The sequence below is a fragment of the Marmota marmota genome, unplaced genomic scaffold (genome assembly GCF_001458135.2).
Source record: "Marmota marmota marmota unplaced genomic scaffold, marMar, whole genome shotgun sequence".
In the NCBI taxonomy this organism is placed as follows: domain Eukaryota; kingdom Metazoa; phylum Chordata; class Mammalia; order Rodentia; family Sciuridae; genus Marmota; species Marmota marmota.
This window is the reverse complement of record NW_026000026.1, coordinates 1,635,603-1,657,055: the sequence shown is the minus strand read 5'-3', so window position 1 is coordinate 1,657,055 and position 21,453 is coordinate 1,635,603. Positions and strand designations below refer to the sequence as shown.

The window sequence follows — 21,453 nt, the reverse complement described above, 5'->3', positions numbered from 1 at the left end:
GGGGGGGCAGGGGGCGGCGGCTAGCTTTCCGGGACCGTGCCCGCCCGCAGCTCGCTGGGCCTCGTGCCCGTCTTTGCTTTTTCAGGATGACGACTTCAGGCGCGCTGTTCCCAAGCCTGGTGCCAGGCTCTCGGGGGTCCTCCAATAAGTATCTGGTGGAGTTTCGGGCAGGGAAAATGTCATTGAAAGGCACTACTGTCACTCCAGACAAGCGGAAAGGGCTCGTGTACATCCAGCAGACAGACGACTCTCTCATTCACTTCTGCTGGAAGGACAGGACATCTGGGACCGTGGAAGACGTAAGTGCGGCCAGCCTGAGCTGCCCGAGGCCGAGGCAGTTGGATGGCAGTGGGGGTCCCCTGGGCACACACGGGTTTGGAGGGATCTGCTGGGGTTTGCTGTCTGGTGCTTCTTCCAGCCACACCACGTAGGGTCATGTGCCACAGCGACCCTGGTCACTGGTGACACATCCCGAGACCCAGTCCCTGGCTTTGAACGTTAAGGTCAGTTGCCTGGCACTGTGGACGGCCAGGAGGGCTCTCTGTAGGGACCTTTGTCTTCACACTAGGCTGCTCTGTGTTACAATCAGAGCAAGCCAGTCACCTCTTGTCCCATCTCGGAGCGCCTTCCCCAGTGTCCTTCAGGATCTGGAGGCCTTGTTCCGCCTGGCCCTTAGCATCCTGCCCTTCACCCTGACCCTGGCTCATCCACCCGCAGAGACCTGCTGGTGAGGGGCTTGGAGAGGCCCGCTCTCTTGGGGTGCAGGGATTCTTGAGAGGCTGGGCCTTAGCAGGGCGGGTGTGTGACTCCCTGGCCTCCTTGTGGTCACCAGGACTTGATTATCTTCCCTGATGACTGTGAGTTCAAGCGCGTGCCTCAGTGCCCCAGCGGGAGGGTCTACGTGCTCAAGTTTAAGGCTGGGTCCAAGCGGCTCTTCTTCTGGATGCAGGTACTCGGGAGGGCTGGTGTCCTGCCTGCTCTGTGGTGGTGATCAGCTGGCACTGGTCAGGTTAGACGCTGCCCGCATCTGCCTGGTGCTGCGCTGGCAGTCTGAGTGAAGCTTGGTTCAGCGTGTGGGGACAGTGAGGCGTGTCTAAGCGCTGAGGCACATGGCTGGGCAGACCAGCAGGACCTTGGCTCCCTGAGGCATCTTGACAGGCTGCACTCTGCAGAGACAGGGCCACGCCCACCCTTTCGCTTTTATTTTGAGGCAGGATCTTGCCAGCTTGCCCAGGCTGGGCTGGGATGCAGGGCCAGCCGGCCACACACAGCCCCCTACTGCTGCTGGAGGAGAGGGACATGCTCCCGCGGCCTCCTGTGCCCACAGCTGTTGGGTCCATCCAGTCGGGGAGCCACTGCTGGCTCTACCTCTGGAGGTGGCCCTGGCGCAGGTCCCCGTCCTGAGCTCCTGCAGGCGGAGTTGCACAGGGTGACCTGGACCTGGCGTCGTCGTGGGCCTGCGGGTCTGCTCCCTGGGTCGGGCATGGGAAGGGCCTGCGTGCCCCTTTTATTGGACAGACATAGGTGGCCATGTCCGTTTGCAGACTGTGGGCTGTGCCCTCCCAGCACTGTCCAGAGAGCAGCAGCTGTGGCTGCAGTTGACAGGGGCCTTCCACTGCTCAGCTGTGCCTGGGGGCCAGGGGGGATGGTGAGTGGGGCTCCCATGCTGGTGCAGACTGCACTCTCCCCTTGAGTGGGTTGGACACAATGTCTGTATTCATTTATTTTCCCGTGGTTGGTGCTGAGGACGGAACCCAGGAACCCAGGGCCTCGAGCGTGCCAGGGAGTGCTCCACCGGAGCCCCGCCCCTCCGTCACTGCCTTTATTCTTGACTTGACTCATTTAGTGCGTCTTGCCCTGTGCCTCCGGGGCAGTACCTGGGTCCCCTGTGCCCGGCAAGGTCTGTAGTAGGTGTTTGGAGACACCCTGGGCCCCTCTCCCAGCTCCCTTAGTGGGCAAGGCTGGGGGCTGGGAAGGCCCAGCTGGAGGGGAGGAGACCACGAGGAGTCTCAGCTGAGGGCGCGGCTGTGTTGGTGCTAAATGCTATCCGAGCTGTGGTGTCCCTTGTGAAGTGGGCACCTCCAGCTCAGCAGTCAGTGGCAGGTGGCAGAGTAGTGCTGAGCCCTGCTGCCACTCTGGGATGCTGTCTCCTGAGCTGGGGCCGAGGGCTGCTGCTGTGCAGGCTCCAGCAGGCAGCAGGGCATGCGCCTCCTGGGGGGCTCAGCTGCGCTGCGTGGTCTCCCCACAGGAGCCCAAGACCGACCAGGATGAGGAGCACTGCCGGAAAGTCAACGAGTACCTGAACAACCCCCCGATGCCCGGGGCGCTGGGGGCAAGTGGGAGTGGGGGCCACGAGCTCTCCGCACTGGGCGGTAAGGTCGCCATGCCACCGCGAGCAGGCCAGTAGTTTTAAGTGGACCAGGAGTTCTGAGTTAGCATGCTGTTTTTAAGTCTCCAGGGAGAAGCTGGGCTCGGGGCTTCCCCTGGTGTCACGGGACAAAGCCACAGGAGGCCCCCCGTCTGAGCCCTGTGTTTTCCAGGTGAGGGTGGCCTGCAGAGCCTGCTGGGGAACATGAGCCACAGCCAGCTCATGCAGCTCATCGGACCAGCCGGCCTCGGAGGACTGGGTGAGGCCCCGGCTCTCTGCCCAGCTCCTCCCGGGCAGGGCCTGTTTACCTTGGGGGGTGGGGGGGCGAGGCCCTCCAGGCCACCAGGGAGGACCCCAGCTGGCTACTTGGGAGCCTGACCTGCTAGACTTGAGGAAGTGCTGGCTCTGACCTCCCTTTCTGTTGTAGGTGGGTTGGGGTCAGGGGAGTTCTGAGCACACATCTCCTTGCTCCTGTAGGTGGGCTTGGGGCTCTGACTGGGCCGGGCCTGGCCAGCTTACTGGGCAGCGGTGGGCCTCCTGCGAGCAGCTCTTCGTCCAGGTGAGCCTGGAGCACCCTGCCCGCCGTGCAGTTGCCGTCAGTAATGATGGGGTGGACAGATGGGCATGGCGGGGAGCCTCCTGCCAGGGATGGTGGCCCCGGGCAGGCTTCGCTGCTCCAGCACAGCGCTCGCTCTTCCCAGCTCCCGGAGCCAGTCGGCAGCGGTCACCCCGTCCTCCACCACCTCTTCCGCCCGTGCCACCCCAGCCCCTTCTGCCCCAGCAGCCGCCGCAGCGACCAGCCCAAGCCCTGCACCCAGCTCAGGTACTGGGACCAGCGCGGCAGCCAGCCCTGCCCAGCCCATCCAGTTGAGCGACCTCCAGAGTATCCTAGCTACCATGAGCGTGCCGGCCGGGCCAGGGGGCAGCCAGCAAGGTAAGGCCACAGGAGCCCCTCTGGCTTAGGACAGTGTGGGGCGGAGCTGAGGCCTGGGCCCTGGAGAGGAGTCTCAGCTCTCCTGCCCCCTGCTGCCCGCCGTGGGTGCCCAAGCCAGCACCGGGCCACTGAGGGCTGTGCATTTGTGCCCTAGTGGACCTGGCCAGCGTGCTGACGCCAGAGATCATGGCACCCATCCTCGCCAACGCAGACGTCCAGGAGCGCCTGCTGCCGTACCTGCCCTCGGGGGAGTCGCTGCCCCAGACTGCAGAGGAGATCCAGAACACACTGACCTCCCCCCAGTTCCAGCAGGTAGACAGGCCAGGCCCTGGGCCCTGGGCCCTGAGGAGGGTACCCACAGACCTGGCAGCCAGCGAGGTGGCCCCGAGGCCTTGCTGGGGGCGCAGCCCCCCCCCACCCACTCAGCTTGGACTCTCCTTGCAGGCCCTGGGCATGTTCAGCGCAGCCTTGGCCTCGGGGCAGCTGGGGCCCCTCATGTGCCAGTTCGGCCTTCCAGCGGAGGCCGTGGAGGCCGCCAACAAGGGTGGTGAGTGCCTCTCCTCCCTCACCTCTGTCCCTTTGGGCGGCAGACCTGGGGGAGGGTCAGTGGCCTGTTGAAATGCGTTTCAGATGTGGAAGCGTTTGCCAAAGCCATGCAGAACAGCGCCAAATCAGAGCCGAAGGAGGGCGACGCCAAGGACAAGAAGGACGAGGAGGAGGACATGAGTCTAGACTAAGTTATGGGCGGGGCGCAGGGTCAGCGTGCAACCACGTGCGCACTCCTGCTCCTTGGTGGCGGTTGGGGTCCTGCGCAACCACCGCTCCTCCCTTCAGACTTACTGATAAATAAAGGTCCTTTCTTTTACCTGCCACCTCTGGTCTCTGTGCCCGGGGAGACCCCGCCATGTTCTGCCTGCAGGACACGCCTCACTCCAGTTTCAGTTTTGAACTAACAACGTTTAATTTTTGCTTTTAAGAAGGACAGTGGTTCACAGACTCACACCACTAGGCATGGGCAGGGGGGCTGGGCAGCAGGGACAGCCTGGGGAGAGGTCTGCACTACCAGGCGGGGCAGCCCCTGCCCCCCACGGCCCCCTGGACCCCCACAGAGCGAGTTCCAGCAGTGGGGAGCCCGTTCACCATCAGCTTCCTCATGCAGCCCTGAAAGGTGGGGCGTCCAGGCGCTGTCGCTGTGGGCTCTGGGGCAGGTGCAGAAGGACGAGGAGGGCTGGTGGGGGTGGCAGGAAGTCCCGTGGTTGCCCGCCCACTCACCTCTGCCCCAGCAGGGAGGTCCCCCCACTTGGCTGAGGCCACACTCACCAGGCAGGCCTCCAAGGTGCAGCGGTGCTGGGGCATCAGCCAGGGTGCCCGGCGAGGGGCCCACCGTGTGGTTGCTGTGTGTGTCCACCTCCAGCCGGATCACGCTCCCGCCCTTGATGGCTGCAGGGCCAGCTTTTGAGTGCCATTCTCCGCCCTGCCCTCCCTTCAGTGCCAGCCGAGGCACAGGCTCTCCAGCTGCCCCTGTTGAGTCCACCCCAGCTCCCTGGCCATGAAGGAGCCAACTCACCTGCCAGTCGGTGCCACTTCCCGTCACACAGTACAGTGGGGTGTGTCACCCACGTGGCAAACTCGCCTGCCCCGTCGTCTGCCCGCAGCAGGACCTGGGGTCGGGGACAGGTCAGGGGCTGCCACCCCAGTCCCCCTGAGTGTCACTGCAGCTCTAAAGCAGCCCTGCTCACCTGCTCCTTGGACAACTGTAGCTGCAGGTAGGGGGCATCCTGGGTGCGGCCCAGGTGGAAGACCAGGCCAGTGGCTGCCAGGGGCCGCACCTCCAGTTCCAGACGCACGTCGGGCAGGGTGGCCTCCGGGAGGTCTGTAGGGAAGGCCGCAGTGGGAGAGGAGGGCCCGCCCAGAGCCTCCCAGCACCCCCCCGGGGCCTTCCCGTCCCCACAAACCTAGAGTGAGGACTCCACCACCCGGGAAGAAGAGGCCGTCCTGCAGGGGGCCTGAGGGGCAGGGTGTGACCCCCACTATCTGTGTGGGGTCACCCAGGGGCTCCCCATTCAGCTGCAGTCCTTTCACACAGCCACTGAGCCCGGTGGCCACCTGTGAAGAGGAGGTGGCTGGGGTCAGCAGGCTCCTGAGAGCAGGGGACAGTAAGTAGTTGGGTGAGGCCAGGACAGGGTGAGGGCAAAAGTTCTCACAGGGAGCTTGGGGCTGTGTCTGCCAACTGGGAGGCCCCCCACAAAGAGGGTGTGTGACCAGGGGGCTGTCACCCTCTGGGGGCGTCCCTTCTGGCTCCTGGCCCGGGTTCCGTCCACCAGCAACCGGATCCGACTCTCCTCCCAGCGCACAGACACCTGGGGAGGCAGAGCTGGTCAGAGGTGCTCCTGGGCCCTCCCAAGTCCCCCCTCTCAGACTCCCTCACCGTGTGCCACCGGCCTGCCCGCAAACGCTGGCGGCTTTGGACGCGGAGCTGCAGCCCAGGGCCTTCTGTTTGTGCGACCAAGTATCCGTGGCTCAGGAAGAGCGCCAGGGAAGGGCTGCTAGCCGTCAAGGGGGCAGCAAAGAGCAGGAGGCCCCGGGGGGCGTCAGGGCGGACGAGCATCGAGATGTGGGACCTGAAAGCCCAGCCTGGTGTCAGCCTTGCCTTGGTAGCCTCTCGCACCCACCCAGACTGGCCAGCCCTTACCTCTGGGGGACCAGGACACCCGCAAACTCCAGGTGACTAGGCAGGGGCCCCCAAAACTGGTAGGCGTCTTGGATGGTTCGGAGATGCAGGGGTGGCATGCAGGCAGATCCCTGGCTGGGCCGACGGCTGGGGTGGGAGGCCTGGGGACATGGACAGGGATACAGGCAACCTGCCCGGGCCACCAGCCCACCCATCCCAGCTCTGCCCGCGTGCCACCCTGGACACCCCACCTTCCGCACCGCGGCCCGCAGTCCTCGTGGTCCCTGCACCAGGGTCTGGGTGTGTGGGGAGGCTGGCGCACAGCCCGTGCTCACGTTGACACCACCCAGGTTCTGCTGCAAGTCGAGCACGCGCTGTGGCCCCTGGAGCCTGTGGGGCAGGTGTGTCAGCAGCCGAGGCGGCCCAGCGGCTCACGCCCCACGGCCCACTGCCCACTGCCCACGCGCTCACCGCTTAACAAAAACGTTGCTGATGCAGCCACTGAAGTTGGGCAAGATACCAGACTCAGGCTGGCCTCCCAGGGAGAGCTGTGGGGGGCCCTCGGGCGTGGGGAGCCTGGGTCCCTGGTGCCTCATCGTCGGCTGCAGCTGGTCATCCACGTAGACCATAAGCCTGGGAGAGAGTGTGGGGTGTCCAGGCCTGTCCGCCCCCCTGGCCTGGCCCAGACCCATGGAGGCAGAGGTGCGGCAGGCGGGCTCACTCTGTGCCGTTGCGGTAGAAGGTGACATAGTGGCTGGCTCCGTCAGCAAAGACCCCGTCTACCTTCACCTCTGTTCTCAGAAATTGAAGGACCATGTGGCCCTGCTGCAAGGACACCTGGCAGGACCCGTCCTGCAGACAGCGGCCAGGTGAGCCAGCAGGCCACGGGCTCAGACTCCCCCCAGCCACTCCCGACCCGCCAGTCCCCACAGCAGGTGGGAGCAGGAGTGGGCCTCGGGCGAGCTCACCGGGGACGTGTGGTAGTAGAGCAGGCCGTCGTCCTGGGTGCTGCGGAAGCCAAAGCCAGAGTAGAAGTCGTCGCTGGTGAGGGGCACCACGGCGGGGAGGGCCAGGGGCAGGAAGCCGTGGCCGTGCAGCGCAACCGCGCGTCCCACCTGTGGAGGGCTTGCTGAGTGCCCGCCAGGCCTGGAGCCAGGCTGCCCGCCCAGGGGAGGCGCTCACCAGCAGGTCCGCGGTGCAGCCGAAGCTGATGCCCGAGGTGTTGAGCCTCTTGAGGTCCACGTACTTGCCCAGGGCCTTGATGCCCTTGACGCAGCCGCGGATGGAGCCTCCGGAGGGGAAGAGCCCGAGCAGGCTGTGGGACGGCAGGGTCAGGCACCTCGGGCTACGGGGGCCGCCCCTCCCTCCAGCCCCAGCCAAGTGCCATGGTCACCTCGGGGGCAGCTGCTCTGGAGGCACCCCACCCAGGTAGTAGGCGTCGGCTAGCTCCAGGGCGTTGTCCTGGTCCACGCTGAACACCGTGGCCCTCTCCACGCGCACCAGCACGCGCTTGCGGCTGCCGGCCAGCAGGAACACCTGGATCTGGAGGGGCAGTGGCTGTGAGCAGGTCCTCACCAGCCCACCTGTCCCCCCCGCCCCGCGCTGGCCTTACCGCCTAGCTGGCCTTACCGCCTTGCTGGCCGCAGTCAGTGGGGGCGGGGGCTGCAGCGGGATGGCCTCCTTCAGCCCAGCGCCGAAGTCGAAGAGGAGCACAAGGCTGCCTTCGCGCACGGCCAGGCACAGGAACTGGCCCTGGAGGTAGAGGGAGGGTCAGCACAGAGGCAGGGGGCGGGCTGGGGCCGGGCTGGGGCTGGGCCGTGCCTGGTGCTCCAGGAAGAAGATGATCCCACTGTGGGACACGAGGCGAAGCTCCTGTTCAAAGCGCTTTGTGCTGCTGGGCTGCCTCTCGAAGCCGATGCGGGCGAAGCCCGTGCCATCCAGGTAGGAGCCGTCTGTGAGCCATGGGTCCCCAGTCGACTTGGAGCTGCAGGTCAGAGGTCGGGGTCAGTGGAGGGTGGGTGGGTGGGTGGGGCAGGTGAGACCAGGCCACACATACCGGGCACACGGCTTGTCCACGGCTGTGTTGAGCAAAAAGGTCCTCTCGAAGTTATAGAGACTGATCACCTCCTCGTTTAGAGTGTCCATCTCAATGCAGCCCCGGTAACCAGGGAAGTGGAGAGGTGCAGGGGGCTGTAGGCACAGCACGCAGTTAGTGAAACCCCTACCCGGGAGACACTGATGGGAACTCAGACTACAGTATGATGAATTGAGGCTAAACACTGAGAAGAACTTCCCAGGGCAAGAAAAGCAAGAGCTGCTGGCTTGCTCCCTGAGCCTGGGCCGGGCTTACCGTGAAATTGCTTGGGTACCCTCCCACATAGAAGACAAAGTCATCAGGCCGCAGGCTGAGCAGACCTTCTGCCCCAGGGGCCTCGGTGTCCCCCTTGGTCTCGTGGACCATCTGGTTTTCCACCGTGACAGACATGTGGCCAAACTGGAGGGTCCTGAGGACAGAGGTGAGTGTGAGAATGGGCCCGCGCGGCAGTGGAGGTCCTGGCCCCGCTGCGGGCCCCCCACCTGTCCATGCTGACAGCTGCGAACTGCTCCCCGATGTTCTGGTCCACGCTGAGGGTTGCAGTCCCGGCCTCCCCCAGCCGGTACACCCAGTGCACCTTCTGGTTGCGCAGGGACACGCCCATGTAGTCTCCAGTGGCCTGTGGTGGCAGTGGCAGTGGAAGGACAGTTGGGGCAGGGACCATGCTCCGCCTACTGCCAACCTGATGCCCAGCCCAGTCTCTCCCCCTCTCCCCTGCCCAGTACCTGGCGGCTGCCCATGTACAACACAAAGTGGTCCCCAGCATCCTGCCCGGGTGGCGGTGCCGGCTCCGAGTCCTGCAGGTAGAACTTGAGCGCAGTGTAGGCGGCGAGATCAGCAAGGTCCCGCGGGGCACGCAGTTGCACCCAAGAGCGCCCATTGAACTTCATGGGCACCTTGACCTGTGGGAACGGGAAAGTCAGTGGTCAGCACCTGGTCTCCTGGCCACCCGCCGGGTCCTGGGACTCCCACCCACCTTGCTGGCGGCACCCCGGGCCTGGGCAATGAGCTCCCGCACGCGGCCGATGTTGGCAGACAGAGCCAGGCTGGCGTTGTGCCCTCCACGGTTCTCCAGGTCACCCAGCTTGGCCAGCAGCTGCGGCAGAGTCTTCTCCAGGGTGGACACTGTGGGGCAGGGCAGGGCTGAGAGTCTTGCTCTCCTCCCTCTACCCCAGGAGCTCCACGGACTGCTGCTCACCTGAGCGGCCTGTGTCAAGCACCACCTGGCCCAGGTCCTGGCCCTGCAGGCCCCCAAACTGGCCCTGCCACCGTTCCACGTTCCTCTGCATATCCTTGAGCTGAGACTGCACACGGGCAGCCGTGTCCTGTGCTTCTCTGGCCACAGTCTTAGCATGGCTGATCTTCTCCGCAGTCCCATCTGCAGAGGACACGCTTGGCAGGAGCCGGCTGAGCACTTTCTGGGCTCGGCTTTACCAAGCCCCTCTGCTTGACTCGGTCCCCACACCCTGCAGCTCAGTACCCTTGAAAACAGGCTCCGCCTCGCCCGACCCAGGACGCGTGCCCTCCACCATCCCCACCTGGCCACTGCACCTCCTAGGCCCTCGCCCGGCCCACAGCTCCAGCCCCACTGGCCCCACTCTGGCCTCTGTGCTCATAGACTGACCAGCTGCTCCCAGCCCCCAGGACGCCCTTCCCATGATGCCCAACATCCACCCCTGCCTGGGCACCATGGCGATGAAGGAATGGGAGCAGCGGCAGGACAAGTGACCAAGTACCTGTGTCCATGGCCAACATGGCCTGGGTGGCCTGGATCTGGGCTGCAAGCTGGTCCTTCTTGGCCTGGACATCGTGGAGCTGGGTCCTGGCACCTTGCAGGGTGACCCGTGCTGTAGGACAGGCAGCTCAGCACTGGGGAGCCCTCCCCCAAGACCCCAGGACCAAGCCACACATACAGAGGTGGACAGCCACCTGGACGCGGGGCCCAGCTTCAACCCTGTCTGGCTGCGCCTCCTTGGTCCACGCACACCCCAGAGGATGGCAGGCTTTGTGGGGCCCTCAGGTGGACATGGACAGGTGGAGCAGAGCCCACTCACCCTGAGCCACACTCTAGCAACCTCAAACCCCACACAGATGCAGCCCAGAAGCCAAGGGGCTCTAAAGAGCCTGGACGTCCGCATCAGACCCCAGCACTCACCGAGGCCCAACCTCTGCTGCTGCCCACGGACGGCCTCTTCCAGGGCACTGTTGTTGGTCAGCAGCTGTTGGGCTTGAGCTGCCAGGCCCTGCTGCACCACCACCTGCAGGCACAAGAACAGGTTCAGGCCACACTGCGGGGGAGGTGGGCAGGCTCAGGGGCTCCGGTTGAGCTGAGGGGAGGGCTGGGAACGCACCTCCCATGTACGGCTCGCCTGCTGTTGAGCCTGGCCAGCGGCCACCTCCGCAGCCTGCACAGCTTCCAGGATGCTGCTGTAGGCATTGCTGGCCTCCACGGCCCTCTGGATGAAGCGGTCCTGGTTGACACCGAGGATGATGCTGGTCGGGGAGGGGGGATCAAAGGGCATCTAAGTGAACCCTCTGCCTCTCCGGCTGCTTCCTGCCAGGCTGGACCCTGATTTCCTGTGGGCTGAGGGAGGCCTGGATCCCCCAGGGAGATCTGGCTGCAGCCCCAGGTGAAACTGGGGCTCTCCCCATTGGACCACGCACCTGGACAGGTTGTGGGCCAGCTGGTCCAGCTGCTGTGCGTGGGCCTCGGCAGCCTCCACCAAGTCCACCTTGCTGCCCGCTGGGGAGAAAGTCTGTATCTTCTGCAACAGTGGTGTCCGGGCCCCATCCAGGTTGGCAGCCAGGTGCTCTAGGTCCTAGGGGTGGGTGGGCTCAGTGGGACCCTCCTGAGACCTATGCACTGCCCACCTGCCCAAGGGCCTCACTCTCTATATAAGTGAGCCCCCAAACTAGCCTCAGGCTGCAGCCCTACAGGAGCCTGGGCAGGAAGGGCCAAGAGGACAGCTGTGCTAACCTCCTCAGCCTGGTCCATGCCATGCAGAAGCTCAGAGACACGGGCCAGGGTGTGCCTGGCAGCCTGCAGAGTGTCCTGCAGGGTGGCATTGTCCCGGGACAGCTCCTGCTTCCGTTGCTGAAGGAAAAGTTAGGGGAGGATGGGATTAAAAGATGTGTGTGGGGGGAGAGGGCTGCTGGGGGGAGGGAGAGGGGGAGGGCTGCTGGGCGGGGAGGGCTAAGTTCTCACCAAGGCCTCCTCCAGGCGTGCCAGGTTGTGGCTATTGAGTTCTTCAGCCTCCCGTGTGGTGTCCACTGCCCGGTTCAGGGCCTCACGCAGGTCCATGAGGCTGGCCTCGTGCTGGGCCAGCTGATTGCGGGTGCGTGTAGCCAGTGCCTGATTCTCCTCCCAGCGGCTGGTCAGCTGATCCTGGACGCGGGCCAGCACTGGCCAACACAGGGGTGTGAGGACGGTCACTCTGGAAGCCAGCTTCCTTCGTGACCCTTAGTCCTCACCTGGTCCCTGACTAGTGCCAGTCCACACTGACCTCAGCTGGGCTCCCAAGCCATGTCCCTGCCCCTTCCCAGTCCTGCCTGACAGGGGCCAGCACACTTACGCCTCTGGGCCTCAGCTAGCTCAGTTTCTGCCACTGCCCGGGGGGCCTCCAGGTCACGTGCCCGCATCTCCTGGAGCAGCCGTTCCACCTCTGCCAGCGTCTGGCGCAGCTGCTCACCCGACGGGACTGAAGCATTGGCTGGTGACAGGTGGCCCATCTGGGATGCCAACTCTACAAGGGAGGGGGCTGTCAGGTCCTGCGGCTGGCCTGTTGCCCAGTAACCCCGACAGCTGTTGAGCCTGCATCCTCAGCTGCCTTTTCTGCCCCTCGTCGAAGCCAACTCCTGGTCGCTGACCAGCTGCAGCTGAAACACCCTCTTTTCCACCCTCTGGCTGGGGTAGCTCCTGTGTCAGGAGCTCAGGGGCTACTTCGCAGTCTCACATCTCACGTGTGACCAGTCTGCAAGTGTGACTATCAACCCAGGTTCTTCCAGGGAGGCTGGGTGAGGTCAGCCCCTCGCCCACCTCCTGACGCTCCGCTGTTCCCTCCAGAGGTGCCATTTCTCCACCTCCAGTCTGCCCACGGCACTTCAAGGCCAGGCTCAGATGCAGACCCAGGGCGCACACCCTGAGGCAGCCCTGGCCAGCCAGCCTGGGCTCCAGCCTACCATTCAGGGTGTGGTCCACAGCCTGGAGGGTCCCCAGCAGCACCTGCACCCGGCTGAGGGTGGCCTCAGTGGTGCCCAGCAGTTGGCCTGCCCAGTCTCGGGCTCCTGCAGCCTGTGGGTGACATGTCCTTCAGCCCATAGCTCTGCTGTGGGGAGGGGCGGGGCTGGACAGGGGCACAGGGGACGGCCTGGGATGGCAAAGTGTTGGAGGCTCCCAGAGTCTCCCAAAGAGGTGGGCCCCCAGGGGACTGGGCCAGGGGTCTCCCAGGGTCCTGCCTGGCCACCCAGCTGCTGCACGTCCTGCCCAAGGTTTGTGCTCTGCTCCTCCAGGGCCTGCAGCTGCTGTGTCATCTCATGGCGGGGGCCCAATGGGCTCCGGAGCTGGCTCTGTGGGGAGCAGGAAGTGGGTGCCTGCCCTGCAGGGCCCTGGAGGGGCCGTGGAGGGGCCCTGGAGTGGCGTGGTACCTGTAGGTCCACGATGGAGGCGTTCAGCCTGTGCAGCCGGGCCCAGGCCACGGAGCTGGCATTGACACCCTGGAGCTGCTCACGGAGGGTGGGGAGGACGGCGCCAGCCCGCTCCAAGTCATCCAGGAGCAGGACCACGCAGTGGTCACACACTGTGGTAGTAAGGGGCCAGAGATCGTGGGGTCAGCACGGTGTGCATGGGTCAGCCAGGGGTCACGAGATCAATACAGGGGCCCAGGATTGGTGGGAGGTCTGGGGTTATGGCAAGGACATGGGGTCAGAGAAAGGGATCAGCACCAGAGCTAGGGACAGGGTCAGAGGTCAACATGGAGCCAGAAGGTCTGCCAGAGAAGTGGCAGTGACAACAGTGCCCCTTGGGTCAGTTGGGACGAGTCTCAGCTGGGCAGGAGGTGTCCAGGTAACAGGGATCCAAGATTGGTATAGGGATCCAAGGTCGGTAGGGGTCCCAGGTCAATTAAGGCCATCATGGGGGTCAGGAGGACTCAGTAGACCTAAGGACGGGCATGGGGTCCTTTGCACGGCGAGGTCCATATGAGTTGGGACTCCCACTCTGCTGGGTGGAACTGCAGGGTGGGACAGAGACAGGGCAGAGGTGCAGGGTGGGACACACCTTCGCAGTGGACACCATGGCCCCCGGGCCCGCCAGGCACCGGCACCTGGTGCTGCTGGCCGCAGGTGTCACAGCGCTCCCCACTGAGCCCTGGGGGACAGGTGCAGCGGCCTGTGTGCAGGTCACAGTGTCCCTCTGGGCACTGGCAGCCTGTGGAGAGGTCAGGGTGAACAGGGCTCCCTGACCTCAGGGTGTTGACCATTCATACGCCCTCCACTGGCCCCTGGCCATACTTACGCCTGCAGCCCTGCTCTGGGTGCCCCCAGTGACCAGGGGCACACTCGCGGCACTGGAGTCCCCCGGCCCCGGGTTGGCACTGGCACTGTCCAGTCTGGGGGTGACACTTGGAGCTCTCTGCAGCTGGTCCACAGGCACAAGGCTGGCAGCCCCCACAGCCCTCAAAGCCAAAGTGTCCTTCCTGTGGGCACAGGCTGTGGTCACAGCCCTGCATGGCCCTCAATACCCGCCTCCAGCCCTGAGCTCCCGGCTCCCAGCAGCAGTACCTGACAGCGGTCACAGCGCTGCCCAGCCACACCTGTCTTGCAGAGGCAGCGCCCACTCTGGGGATCACAGGTCTCGGTCCCACAGGGGGAGCAGTCACACCCTGCGGAAAGGTGGCTGTGACAACTGCCCTGGCCCCACCCCCAGGCCTTATGCCCATCGCCACCCTGCCGACTGGTCCAGGCTGCTCAGACCCCCATGGCCACCAGCTCGCTGTCTGACCTGGCCCTCCTCCCTGAGCCCTGCCCAGGCTGCCCTCCCTGGACGCAGGGGAACTGTGGGGACTGACCGTGAAGCTGACCGTGCCCATGAGGTGGAAGGGACCCTGCCAGCCCAGGGGGCTCAGTGCCAGCTGCAGCCTGCCCCCGGTACACCCCACGTCCCCACCCCGGGCCTACGGGTGCAGTTGCCAGGCAGCAGGGCGTTGCCGTAGAATCCCGGGGCACAGCGCTCGCAGCGGGGCCCTGTGGTGTGGTGCAGGCAGCCGCGGCAGGCCCCGGTCAGGGGGTCGCAGTCACTGACAATCACGTTGGGGTCACCGTTGCCACTGCAATCACAGGGCTGGCACACGCTGCCCAGCACCAGAGGGTTCCCGAAGAAGCCAGGTGCGCATCTAGGGATGGACGGCTGGTCAGTGTCCCGCGGCCCCCCAGGAGCAGCCTGGGTCTACATGTGGCCCACCCCCAGCTCACCGCTCGCAGGAGGCTCCAGCATAACCAGGTCTGCAGAGGCACTGGGTGCGGCCACCTCGCAGGACACAGCCCTCCGCGAAGCTGTAAGGACATCAGTCGCTCACCATGTGCCTGCCCCTCCATCCTGGGAGCAGCCCTACCTCAGGGGCCCACCCTCTGCCCTGGGCCTCCAGGGGGCAGCATGAGCCTCACCAGGGAGACACGGGGTTCTGGAGGGGCTGCAGGAGCCAGGCTGGGGGTCTCAGCGGGGAGTGCTGGGCACTTACTTGTTGGAAGGTACTGCCAGGGGGCAGGGGCAGCTGACACAGGGGGCTGTGGGGTCCCCTGAGCTGCTGCGCACAAAACCAGCCTGGCAGCGCTCACAGTGGTCCCCCTCGGTGTTGTGCTGGCAGCCCTAGGGCAAAGGGGACAGTCGGCACAGACAGTGGAGGCCCCAGGCCCTCCTCCCTGGACTGTGCCCTCAGTGGAAGCCCGCTCTCCCTGGCCTACTCACCACACAGATGCCAGAGCCAGGGAGGCAGCGGTCTGAATGGCCGTGGCACTGACAGGGCACACAGCGGCCCAGAAAGAGGCCTTTGATGTCCCGGTAGTAGCCGGGGGCACATTCCTGGGGGAGTGCAGGGGGTATTGGAGATGGGCGAGGGAGCAGGGCGGGCAGGGAGGCTGCCGGCACAGCATAGGCACCACGGGGTCAGAGGCTGGCCTGGGCAGCTAGAGGCAGGGCAAGTGTCTGGCGCTGGTCCCCAGACCCAAGAACACCCCAGAGCCAGGCAGATGCACTGGCTCAGGTGACCAGCCCCTCCACACAGAGTATCTCTTTCCAGGGAGTGTCCAGACACCAGCCCCTGAAGGGGCAGGTGCCACTTAGGACTGGAGGGGGCAGGTGCCACTTAGGACAGGTGAGAGGAGTGGCTAAGATGTGGGGCAGGACAGGTGGTACGTGACGCAGGGTGGACGGCTGGCGGGGGCAGCGTGCAGGGAACACATCAACAGCAGCTGTGTGCAGGGGCATGGGCGTGGACAGCGGGGAGAACAGCTGACCACGGGCAGGCATACGGGCCAGCAGGCAGCGTGGGGACAGACAGGGAGAATGCTCAGGGGGAGGTGTGTGCAGGGGCAGCCACCCCCAGTGCCTACCTGGCACGAGTCCCCACGGTAGTTGGCTGGGCACATGCACAGCTCTACACTGCTGGCTGGAGGCCCTCTGCCTGCCTCGCTGGCCACCTCCAGCACCACCCTACCCAGGGAGATGGCCGAGGAGGTCTGTGAGAAGAGGGCACGGATCTGCAGCTGCTCCAGGCCCGCCAGCACCATCATGAGCTCTTCCCGGGACACAGCGCTGTGGGTCTCCAGGTGTCGAAAGTTCCCCTGCAGCACCGAGAAAGGACCTCAGTGGGCCACACCCAGTGGGCAGAGCCTAGGCTAGACCCTCGTGACGGGACAGACGCACACGAGTTACAGGGACAGGAAGGAGGAGGTTGCACAGGACACGCTCTGCAGAACCAGCACTGGACCCTCCCTGACAGCACACACCGGGCCGCTCCAGGCCACTCCAGGTACACCAGGCGCTCGGGTGCAGGGAAGGGCTGCGCTTCTAGAACAGGACGCAGGCCAGGCCTTCCTGACCTCCCTCCGTCCCCTTCAACAGGACACCAAAACATCAACTGCACATGAAAAATGGGTCCACTTGGGGCACTAAAGAGGGCTGTCCATCACTTGGAGCCTTAGAGGAAACAAGGAGGGAGCCGGCTGGCCACTGAGGGTGGGAACCCCATCACCGTCACCACCAGGGAGCGGCAAGACAGTGTCACACGAGTGACCGGGAAGGAAGCCTGCCTGCCCAGCCACCTGCTCTGGGCCTTCTGCATTAGAGAGTGGGTGCAGTGGCCCTGGGCCCGCTGTGCCGTGCTGGGTCTCAGGCCAGCGCCACCCACCTCCACCAGCTGCAGCTGCCCTCGATGAACATGGCCCGGTGCGGGGTACGCCGGCTCTAGGAACATGATGCTCATCTGGTTGCCCTGGAGACACGTGGGCTGGGTCAGGGCCAGCAGCTGGCGCCCACCCTCCTGCGCACCTGGCCATGTCCACCATGTCATTACCTGTAGCACCACATCTGGCCGGCTCTCTGTGGGGATGAAGACGTCACCGCGCTGGGTCTCTGAGTGCAGTTCATAGCGGAGGGTCCCACCATAGGACGACACCTGGTGGCAGGACAGAGGGGACCACCTGACTAGACCCTGGCCACAGACTGGCGAGTGGTCCTGAGGCTGGGCCAGGTACACTCTCGTAGCAGCCCTGCCGTGGGCTGGCCCCTTGCTGGTTTCTTCTCTTGCAACAGGCCAGCATTCAGGTGCCCCTCAAGGGGGGGCATCCTTGGACAACACCTCACCGCCCCCTCCCAGGCCTCCAGAGGAAACGGCCATCCTTGACTTGCCCTCCCCCTGGCCCAGTGCCCCTGCTCACCCGGTCCCCCAGGTAGGAGCGGGGCGCCTGCCAATACAGCTCGGGGAAGGTGTCGTCCACGCGCCTCAGGTCTGCATGGAGCAGCTCCGTCGCTGCCCGCCACTCATGGGGCACCACCTGCCGGTCACTGCTCAGCAGTGTCCAGCCCTCCATGTCCACAAACTGTGGGCACATGGTGGGTCACCCAAGGTGGGTGCCCACTGCGTGGCCCCACCCTGCTTTCCAGTCCCCCTGGGGAGGGATGTGTGCTCTCCCCAAGGAGGTGCCAGCCTCGGTCCTGGTCCCCAGGTGGTACCTCGTGGCGGGCATGGACGGAGCTCCTGCAGCTCTCTGTGGCCCCGAAGCAGAAGCAGCGGGTGCAGCCCTTGGGGTTGGCAGCCTCCAGGGAGAAGGTTCCGAGGCGACACTGGTCACACCGTGGGCCCTGCACATTCTCCTGGGCAAGAGGAGGAGGCAACAGGGGTCAGTCGCCCTGGCCCCAGGGTCACTGTCGCCCCCTCACCCACAAAAACTTCCAGGGAGCTCTAAGCACCCAAGAATGTTGCCGAGGACAACATCTCGGCCAAGAGGCGCCGGACAGGGGCCTGGTGGCTGCTCACCTTGCAGTGGCAGTGACCTGTGATGGGGTCACAGATGCTGGGTGCCGTGCCTGCCTCGTGACACTGGCAGGGGAGGCAGCGGGGGTAGCCGTGGAAGCCGGGGGCACAGGAGTCACAGCGGCGCCCGGTCACGTTGGGTCTGCACCTGCCAGTGGGCAGAAGCAGCTGAGCCTCCTTCACCCTGCCCATATGCAAGAGCTCATAGGGTCCCCGTCTGGACAGTGTCCCCCAGAGCTGGAGGGGGCAGGGTACGCCGGCCCCACTGGTAAGGGTGAGTGTCACTCCTGGCCCACGACTGCCCAAGGCCAGGGCCCTCCCAGCTCACCTGCACTGTCCACTGTCCACATCACAGGTGGGGTCGGTGAGCTCCTGGACGCCGGGCCCTGAGCAGTTACACTCCTCACAGCCCACCAGGGGGTGGCAGCCGAAGGTCTGGGGCTGGCAGACCAGGCAGTCGGGGGGCACCGTGCGTGGGGGGCAGATGCACCGGCCTGTGCGCTCATCACACAGGCGGGTACCACAGTCACAGGCTGCAGGGGGACACAAGTGGCTGAGCCCTCTGCCCCACTCAGGCCCACCTGCAGTCCTCAAGACCATGCCAGTCCTGCCCTGCTGGGCCCCTGTACCCAGGGCAGCTTCTCTGACACACAGGAACTGCCTAGAGTCCACGTCCAGTGCCGGGGGCTGCAGGCAACCTGCCGGTCCCTGGAGCCTTCTGGACAGCCCTGCAAGGGGCACCCTGTGTGCAGGCCACTGTCTGCCGGAGGTCCACAGACAACCCCAGAACCTTCTGCTGACCGTCGGCCCATGTTCCCTAGCACACCCCACTCCACCAGCAAGTGCCCCTCGGGGTCCAGCGCTCACAGCGGCCGGTCTCCTGAGCACCATGGTACTCACGTCTGCAGTTGGGGAAGCCCCAGTAGCCAGTGGCACAGCGGGAGCAGTCGCGGCCAATAACATGGGCCCGGCAGGGACACTGGCCCCCAAAGCGCTCACACGAGGGGCCTGTGGCTCCCACCTCATGGCAGCCACAAGGCCGGGCCCCGTTATTGTAGAAGAGGGAGAGGGAGGCGGCGGCATTTCGGCAGAACAGGGATGAGCTGCTGGGGCTAAATTGGGGGACAGGTGGTGAGGCCAGCAACCACCCTGGACCCCACCCCGGACCCCACCCTGGACCATGGTGCTGCCCCACCTGATGTGGTAGCCGTGGGCCGCACAGTGGCTGATGAAGTCATAGGACTTGTCCAGGGGCTCCTCTCGGAGGTAGCTGGAGCTGTAGACCTCCGCAGGGACCACCAGGATGTAATCCTAGGGCAGAGGCCTGGTCACCTTCCCTCCCATGAGTCCAGCTGAGGGCCGGGCTGGGGGAGTGTGGCCGAGCCTGCAGCCAAAGTATGCAAGGGGTCGCCCCTGAGGCTGGGCAGCCCAGTCTGTCCTGGTCACTCTGGAGGAAGGTGGCCAGGCTGCTCACCTCTGGGGAGTGTGCAGAGGCAGAGGGCAGAGGGAGAGGGCGGAGGATCTCGTGCCTGGCTCTTCACTCATTCTTCTTCCTCCCTTCCCCATTGTCTAGGCTAGGCTTCTCTGGGAAGGCCACTCTGACCAGCAGAAGCTCAAGGGACAGTCGGACACTGTCTCAACTCCCAGGGCCCAACTGGCCTCATGTGGTGGTCTTCAGAGACAAGGGCTACCCCACCTGGCACCTGGGGTTGGGGGCTACAGCAGGTAGGAGACACACCTGGGCTGAGCCATGGCTAGTCCCTGAGCAGGACACTAGTCCTGGGACTCACCAGCCAGAGCCACCGGCCCTCGGGCACGCGCACGGTCACAGTGAGCTCAGGGTCAGTCACGTCCAGCACGGCCTGGCCCTCACACAGCACCAGCGTGCGGCAGCCGTAACCATGGGGACAGAAGCTGGCGTTGGCGTGGCCTGCAGTGGGAAGGCAGTGTCAGTGCTGACCACCCCGGCTCCACAGCCCTGTCGTGGGCCCTGGGCACTATGGGGACACCAGGGGAGGAGACGCCAGGACAAGGCCAATGCTGGAGAGTGCACTGTGACATTGAGTGCTCCACCTCACAGCCCTCGGGACGAGGCACATGGACCCTAGGAGCAGGCCCCCTCCAGGTGCGACAGAGCCAGCCAGGGATTCTGACATGGGGACAAGACCTTCCAGGGGAGAGGTGACAGGTGGGGCTGCCACCCACAGTGGCCCTGGAGCACCTGGTTTGAGAACTGACAGCAGGACATGGATGTGTCAACCTGCCACGTGGTGCACATGGCTGGCCACGTCGCCCGTGAGTCTGTCCTTAGCACTCACCCTGCCAGATGCGGCCCCCGTTAATGAGCACCTCCACGGGGAAGGTGGGGTGGGCCGGCTGGTAGCTGTGCAGCAGAAAGGCGTAGCGGCCCAGGGTGGGCACCTGGGTGGTGAAGACCACGGTGCCCTGCAGGGGAGCTCCAGTGAGTGGACAGCCTGGGTGGTCCGAGTCAGGGCCGGGCGTGCAGCCCTGACCCTCACCTCCGTCCCTCCAGGGGCCACGGCCCACCTGGGCCCTCACCTGGGGGTGGCGCAGCAAGGTGGGTTCTGCGTCGGGGTCCACAGCAGTGGGGGGCCGAGGCTGAGGTCCTGCTGGGGGTGCCCCGGGAGTCAACTCCTGGGAGTGGGTCAGGGGGAGGCCGGGAGGCAGGGGCAGCACCTGGCAGTCCCTGAGAACAATGGGCTGCGGCGGCTTCGGGAAGCGGGAGGGCAGACAGGCGGCACTGGGGAGGCACCGTGGGTGAGTCCAGTGTCCCAGCCACGGGTCCCTGACGGCCTCCCATCCCTGGCGACCCCACTACCTGCCGGGGCCAAAGGCGCCGTGGCTGCCCACGCAGCGCACCCGCGGCTCCACGAGCTCCATGCTGAAGTCCCCCAGGGGCACCAGGCTCACGCTGTGCTGTGGGCGGAGGGAGGCGTGGTGGCCGCGCCCGGTGCTGGTGAAGCCCACCACCCACCCACCCCGCAGGAGTGCACCCTGCCCTGCATAGGACCTCGCCCTGGACAGGAAAGGAGGGCTCCTGGTGCCTCGGGCCCTTTGGCTCCTTGGCGGCACCCCCACCCCTTATCTTGGGCTCCTTAGTACCCAGGGGCCAAGGGGCCCCTTACCAGGAAGAAGCGCGCCTGCTCAGCTGTGAGCCGGACGCTGGCCTCTGAGTCCAGCAGGAAGGTGGCCAAGTGGTGCTGAGTGTCCAAAGCAGGGCCGCGGCACAGGGTGCTAGGGGAGAGGGGTGGTCAGCGGGTGGGCAGATCTGGCAGAGCCCGCAGCCCAGCCCGACCCTGCTCCCGGCCCACCTGTATGGGCAAGGGTGGATGGTGAGTGTGCCCTGCTGGGGGGCCTGCTGGGGGCTGTGCACAGCCACGCCCACCTCCTGGCGGGCATCCTCATTGGCATACTCCACCACCAGGACATAGCGGCCTGGCCGCGGCACCACTATCTGAAGCTGGACATCCACCTGGGGGAGGACAGCATGACCAGAGGCTTACAGTCCCTGTGTTTCCCACTTCTGTCTTGGGGGCCTGCTGATCACGGCCAGGTGCCAGTGCTGGGGCAGCTGGGGGCAGACACTGACCCAGGTCTCGGGGTGGAGGCTGGGGAAGCTCCCACTCAGCAGGAGCCACGGCTTCCCCGGACCAGGCAGTGGTTGTGCATGTCTGCTCCACTGCCCTGCACCTGCATCCTGCCACTGAGACAGGACCTGTACCCGAGGCTAAGGTCTTCTGGTGCCCACCCCCCGCGGGCCCCAGACACGCACATCACTGCCCAGGCAGGCGGCCAGTGGCGGGTGCGAAGGGCTGAGTTGCTCCCTGGGGCAGGGCC

General features: G+C 65.4%; 2 protein-coding genes across 4 annotated transcripts in view; one reads left to right on the top strand and one right to left on the bottom strand.

Annotated features, from left to right (window-relative positions):
* Adrm1 (ADRM1 26S proteasome ubiquitin receptor) overlaps nucleotides 1-4,172 on the top strand; it is a 5,279-nt gene extending 1,107 nt beyond the window's left edge. For 2 of the 3 annotated variants that reach the window (XM_015478607.2, XM_048810701.1), the window contains exons 2-10: nucleotides 86-299; nucleotides 833-949; nucleotides 2,249-2,372; nucleotides 2,541-2,627; nucleotides 2,846-2,927; nucleotides 3,070-3,302; nucleotides 3,457-3,614; nucleotides 3,747-3,849; nucleotides 3,933-4,172. In XM_015478607.2, coding sequence (XP_015334093.1) covers nucleotides 87-299; nucleotides 833-949; nucleotides 2,249-2,372; nucleotides 2,541-2,627; nucleotides 2,846-2,927; nucleotides 3,070-3,302; nucleotides 3,457-3,614; nucleotides 3,747-3,849; nucleotides 3,933-4,039 — 1,224 coding nt within the window. In that variant the 5' untranslated portion in view covers nucleotide 86 and the 3' untranslated portion in view covers nucleotides 4,040-4,172. Of the gene's footprint in view, nucleotides 1-85; nucleotides 300-832; nucleotides 950-2,248; nucleotides 2,373-2,540; nucleotides 2,628-2,845; nucleotides 2,928-3,069; nucleotides 3,303-3,456; nucleotides 3,615-3,746; nucleotides 3,850-3,932 lie in introns of those variants that run through there. The other variant, XM_048810702.1, reaches the window with a different exon arrangement.
* A 66-nt stretch (nucleotides 4,173-4,238) lies between these two features.
* Lama5 (laminin subunit alpha 5) overlaps nucleotides 4,239-21,453 on the bottom strand; it is a gene marked incomplete at its 5' end in the record, with an annotated part of 43,237 nt that continues 26,022 nt past the window's right edge. The window contains 55 exons of the mRNA XM_015498081.1: nucleotides 4,239-4,501; nucleotides 4,623-4,742; nucleotides 4,870-4,963; nucleotides 5,042-5,175; nucleotides 5,258-5,408; nucleotides 5,507-5,662; nucleotides 5,731-5,923; nucleotides 5,995-6,134; nucleotides 6,225-6,363; nucleotides 6,445-6,606; nucleotides 6,695-6,825; nucleotides 6,942-7,088; nucleotides 7,156-7,288; nucleotides 7,367-7,515; nucleotides 7,603-7,725; nucleotides 7,795-7,957; nucleotides 8,030-8,163; nucleotides 8,324-8,477; nucleotides 8,551-8,687; nucleotides 8,794-8,970; nucleotides 9,045-9,193; nucleotides 9,267-9,446; nucleotides 9,805-9,915; nucleotides 10,224-10,326; nucleotides 10,420-10,561; nucleotides 10,733-10,887; nucleotides 11,046-11,162; nucleotides 11,274-11,470; nucleotides 11,641-11,811; nucleotides 12,248-12,359; nucleotides 12,524-12,634; nucleotides 12,713-12,864; nucleotides 13,344-13,493; nucleotides 13,581-13,761; nucleotides 13,847-13,947; nucleotides 14,243-14,457; nucleotides 14,537-14,617; nucleotides 14,803-14,930; nucleotides 15,030-15,143; nucleotides 15,674-15,904; nucleotides 16,471-16,554; nucleotides 16,636-16,737; nucleotides 17,000-17,161; nucleotides 17,295-17,435; nucleotides 17,599-17,743; nucleotides 17,924-18,128; nucleotides 18,496-18,707; nucleotides 18,791-18,906; nucleotides 19,386-19,525; nucleotides 19,914-20,040; nucleotides 20,155-20,356; nucleotides 20,435-20,532; nucleotides 20,742-20,850; nucleotides 20,928-21,088; nucleotides 21,389-21,447. Coding sequence (XP_015353567.1) covers nucleotides 4,362-4,501; nucleotides 4,623-4,742; nucleotides 4,870-4,963; nucleotides 5,042-5,175; nucleotides 5,258-5,408; nucleotides 5,507-5,662; nucleotides 5,731-5,923; nucleotides 5,995-6,134; nucleotides 6,225-6,363; nucleotides 6,445-6,606; nucleotides 6,695-6,825; nucleotides 6,942-7,088; nucleotides 7,156-7,288; nucleotides 7,367-7,515; nucleotides 7,603-7,725; nucleotides 7,795-7,957; nucleotides 8,030-8,163; nucleotides 8,324-8,477; nucleotides 8,551-8,687; nucleotides 8,794-8,970; nucleotides 9,045-9,193; nucleotides 9,267-9,446; nucleotides 9,805-9,915; nucleotides 10,224-10,326; nucleotides 10,420-10,561; nucleotides 10,733-10,887; nucleotides 11,046-11,162; nucleotides 11,274-11,470; nucleotides 11,641-11,811; nucleotides 12,248-12,359; nucleotides 12,524-12,634; nucleotides 12,713-12,864; nucleotides 13,344-13,493; nucleotides 13,581-13,761; nucleotides 13,847-13,947; nucleotides 14,243-14,457; nucleotides 14,537-14,617; nucleotides 14,803-14,930; nucleotides 15,030-15,143; nucleotides 15,674-15,904; nucleotides 16,471-16,554; nucleotides 16,636-16,737; nucleotides 17,000-17,161; nucleotides 17,295-17,435; nucleotides 17,599-17,743; nucleotides 17,924-18,128; nucleotides 18,496-18,707; nucleotides 18,791-18,906; nucleotides 19,386-19,525; nucleotides 19,914-20,040; nucleotides 20,155-20,356; nucleotides 20,435-20,532; nucleotides 20,742-20,850; nucleotides 20,928-21,088; nucleotides 21,389-21,447 — 7,841 coding nt within the window. The remainder of the gene's footprint in view (nucleotides 4,502-4,622; nucleotides 4,743-4,869; nucleotides 4,964-5,041; nucleotides 5,176-5,257; nucleotides 5,409-5,506; nucleotides 5,663-5,730; nucleotides 5,924-5,994; nucleotides 6,135-6,224; nucleotides 6,364-6,444; nucleotides 6,607-6,694; nucleotides 6,826-6,941; nucleotides 7,089-7,155; nucleotides 7,289-7,366; nucleotides 7,516-7,602; nucleotides 7,726-7,794; nucleotides 7,958-8,029; nucleotides 8,164-8,323; nucleotides 8,478-8,550; nucleotides 8,688-8,793; nucleotides 8,971-9,044; nucleotides 9,194-9,266; nucleotides 9,447-9,804; nucleotides 9,916-10,223; nucleotides 10,327-10,419; nucleotides 10,562-10,732; nucleotides 10,888-11,045; nucleotides 11,163-11,273; nucleotides 11,471-11,640; nucleotides 11,812-12,247; nucleotides 12,360-12,523; nucleotides 12,635-12,712; nucleotides 12,865-13,343; nucleotides 13,494-13,580; nucleotides 13,762-13,846; nucleotides 13,948-14,242; nucleotides 14,458-14,536; nucleotides 14,618-14,802; nucleotides 14,931-15,029; nucleotides 15,144-15,673; nucleotides 15,905-16,470; nucleotides 16,555-16,635; nucleotides 16,738-16,999; nucleotides 17,162-17,294; nucleotides 17,436-17,598; nucleotides 17,744-17,923; nucleotides 18,129-18,495; nucleotides 18,708-18,790; nucleotides 18,907-19,385; nucleotides 19,526-19,913; nucleotides 20,041-20,154; nucleotides 20,357-20,434; nucleotides 20,533-20,741; nucleotides 20,851-20,927; nucleotides 21,089-21,388; nucleotides 21,448-21,453) is intronic.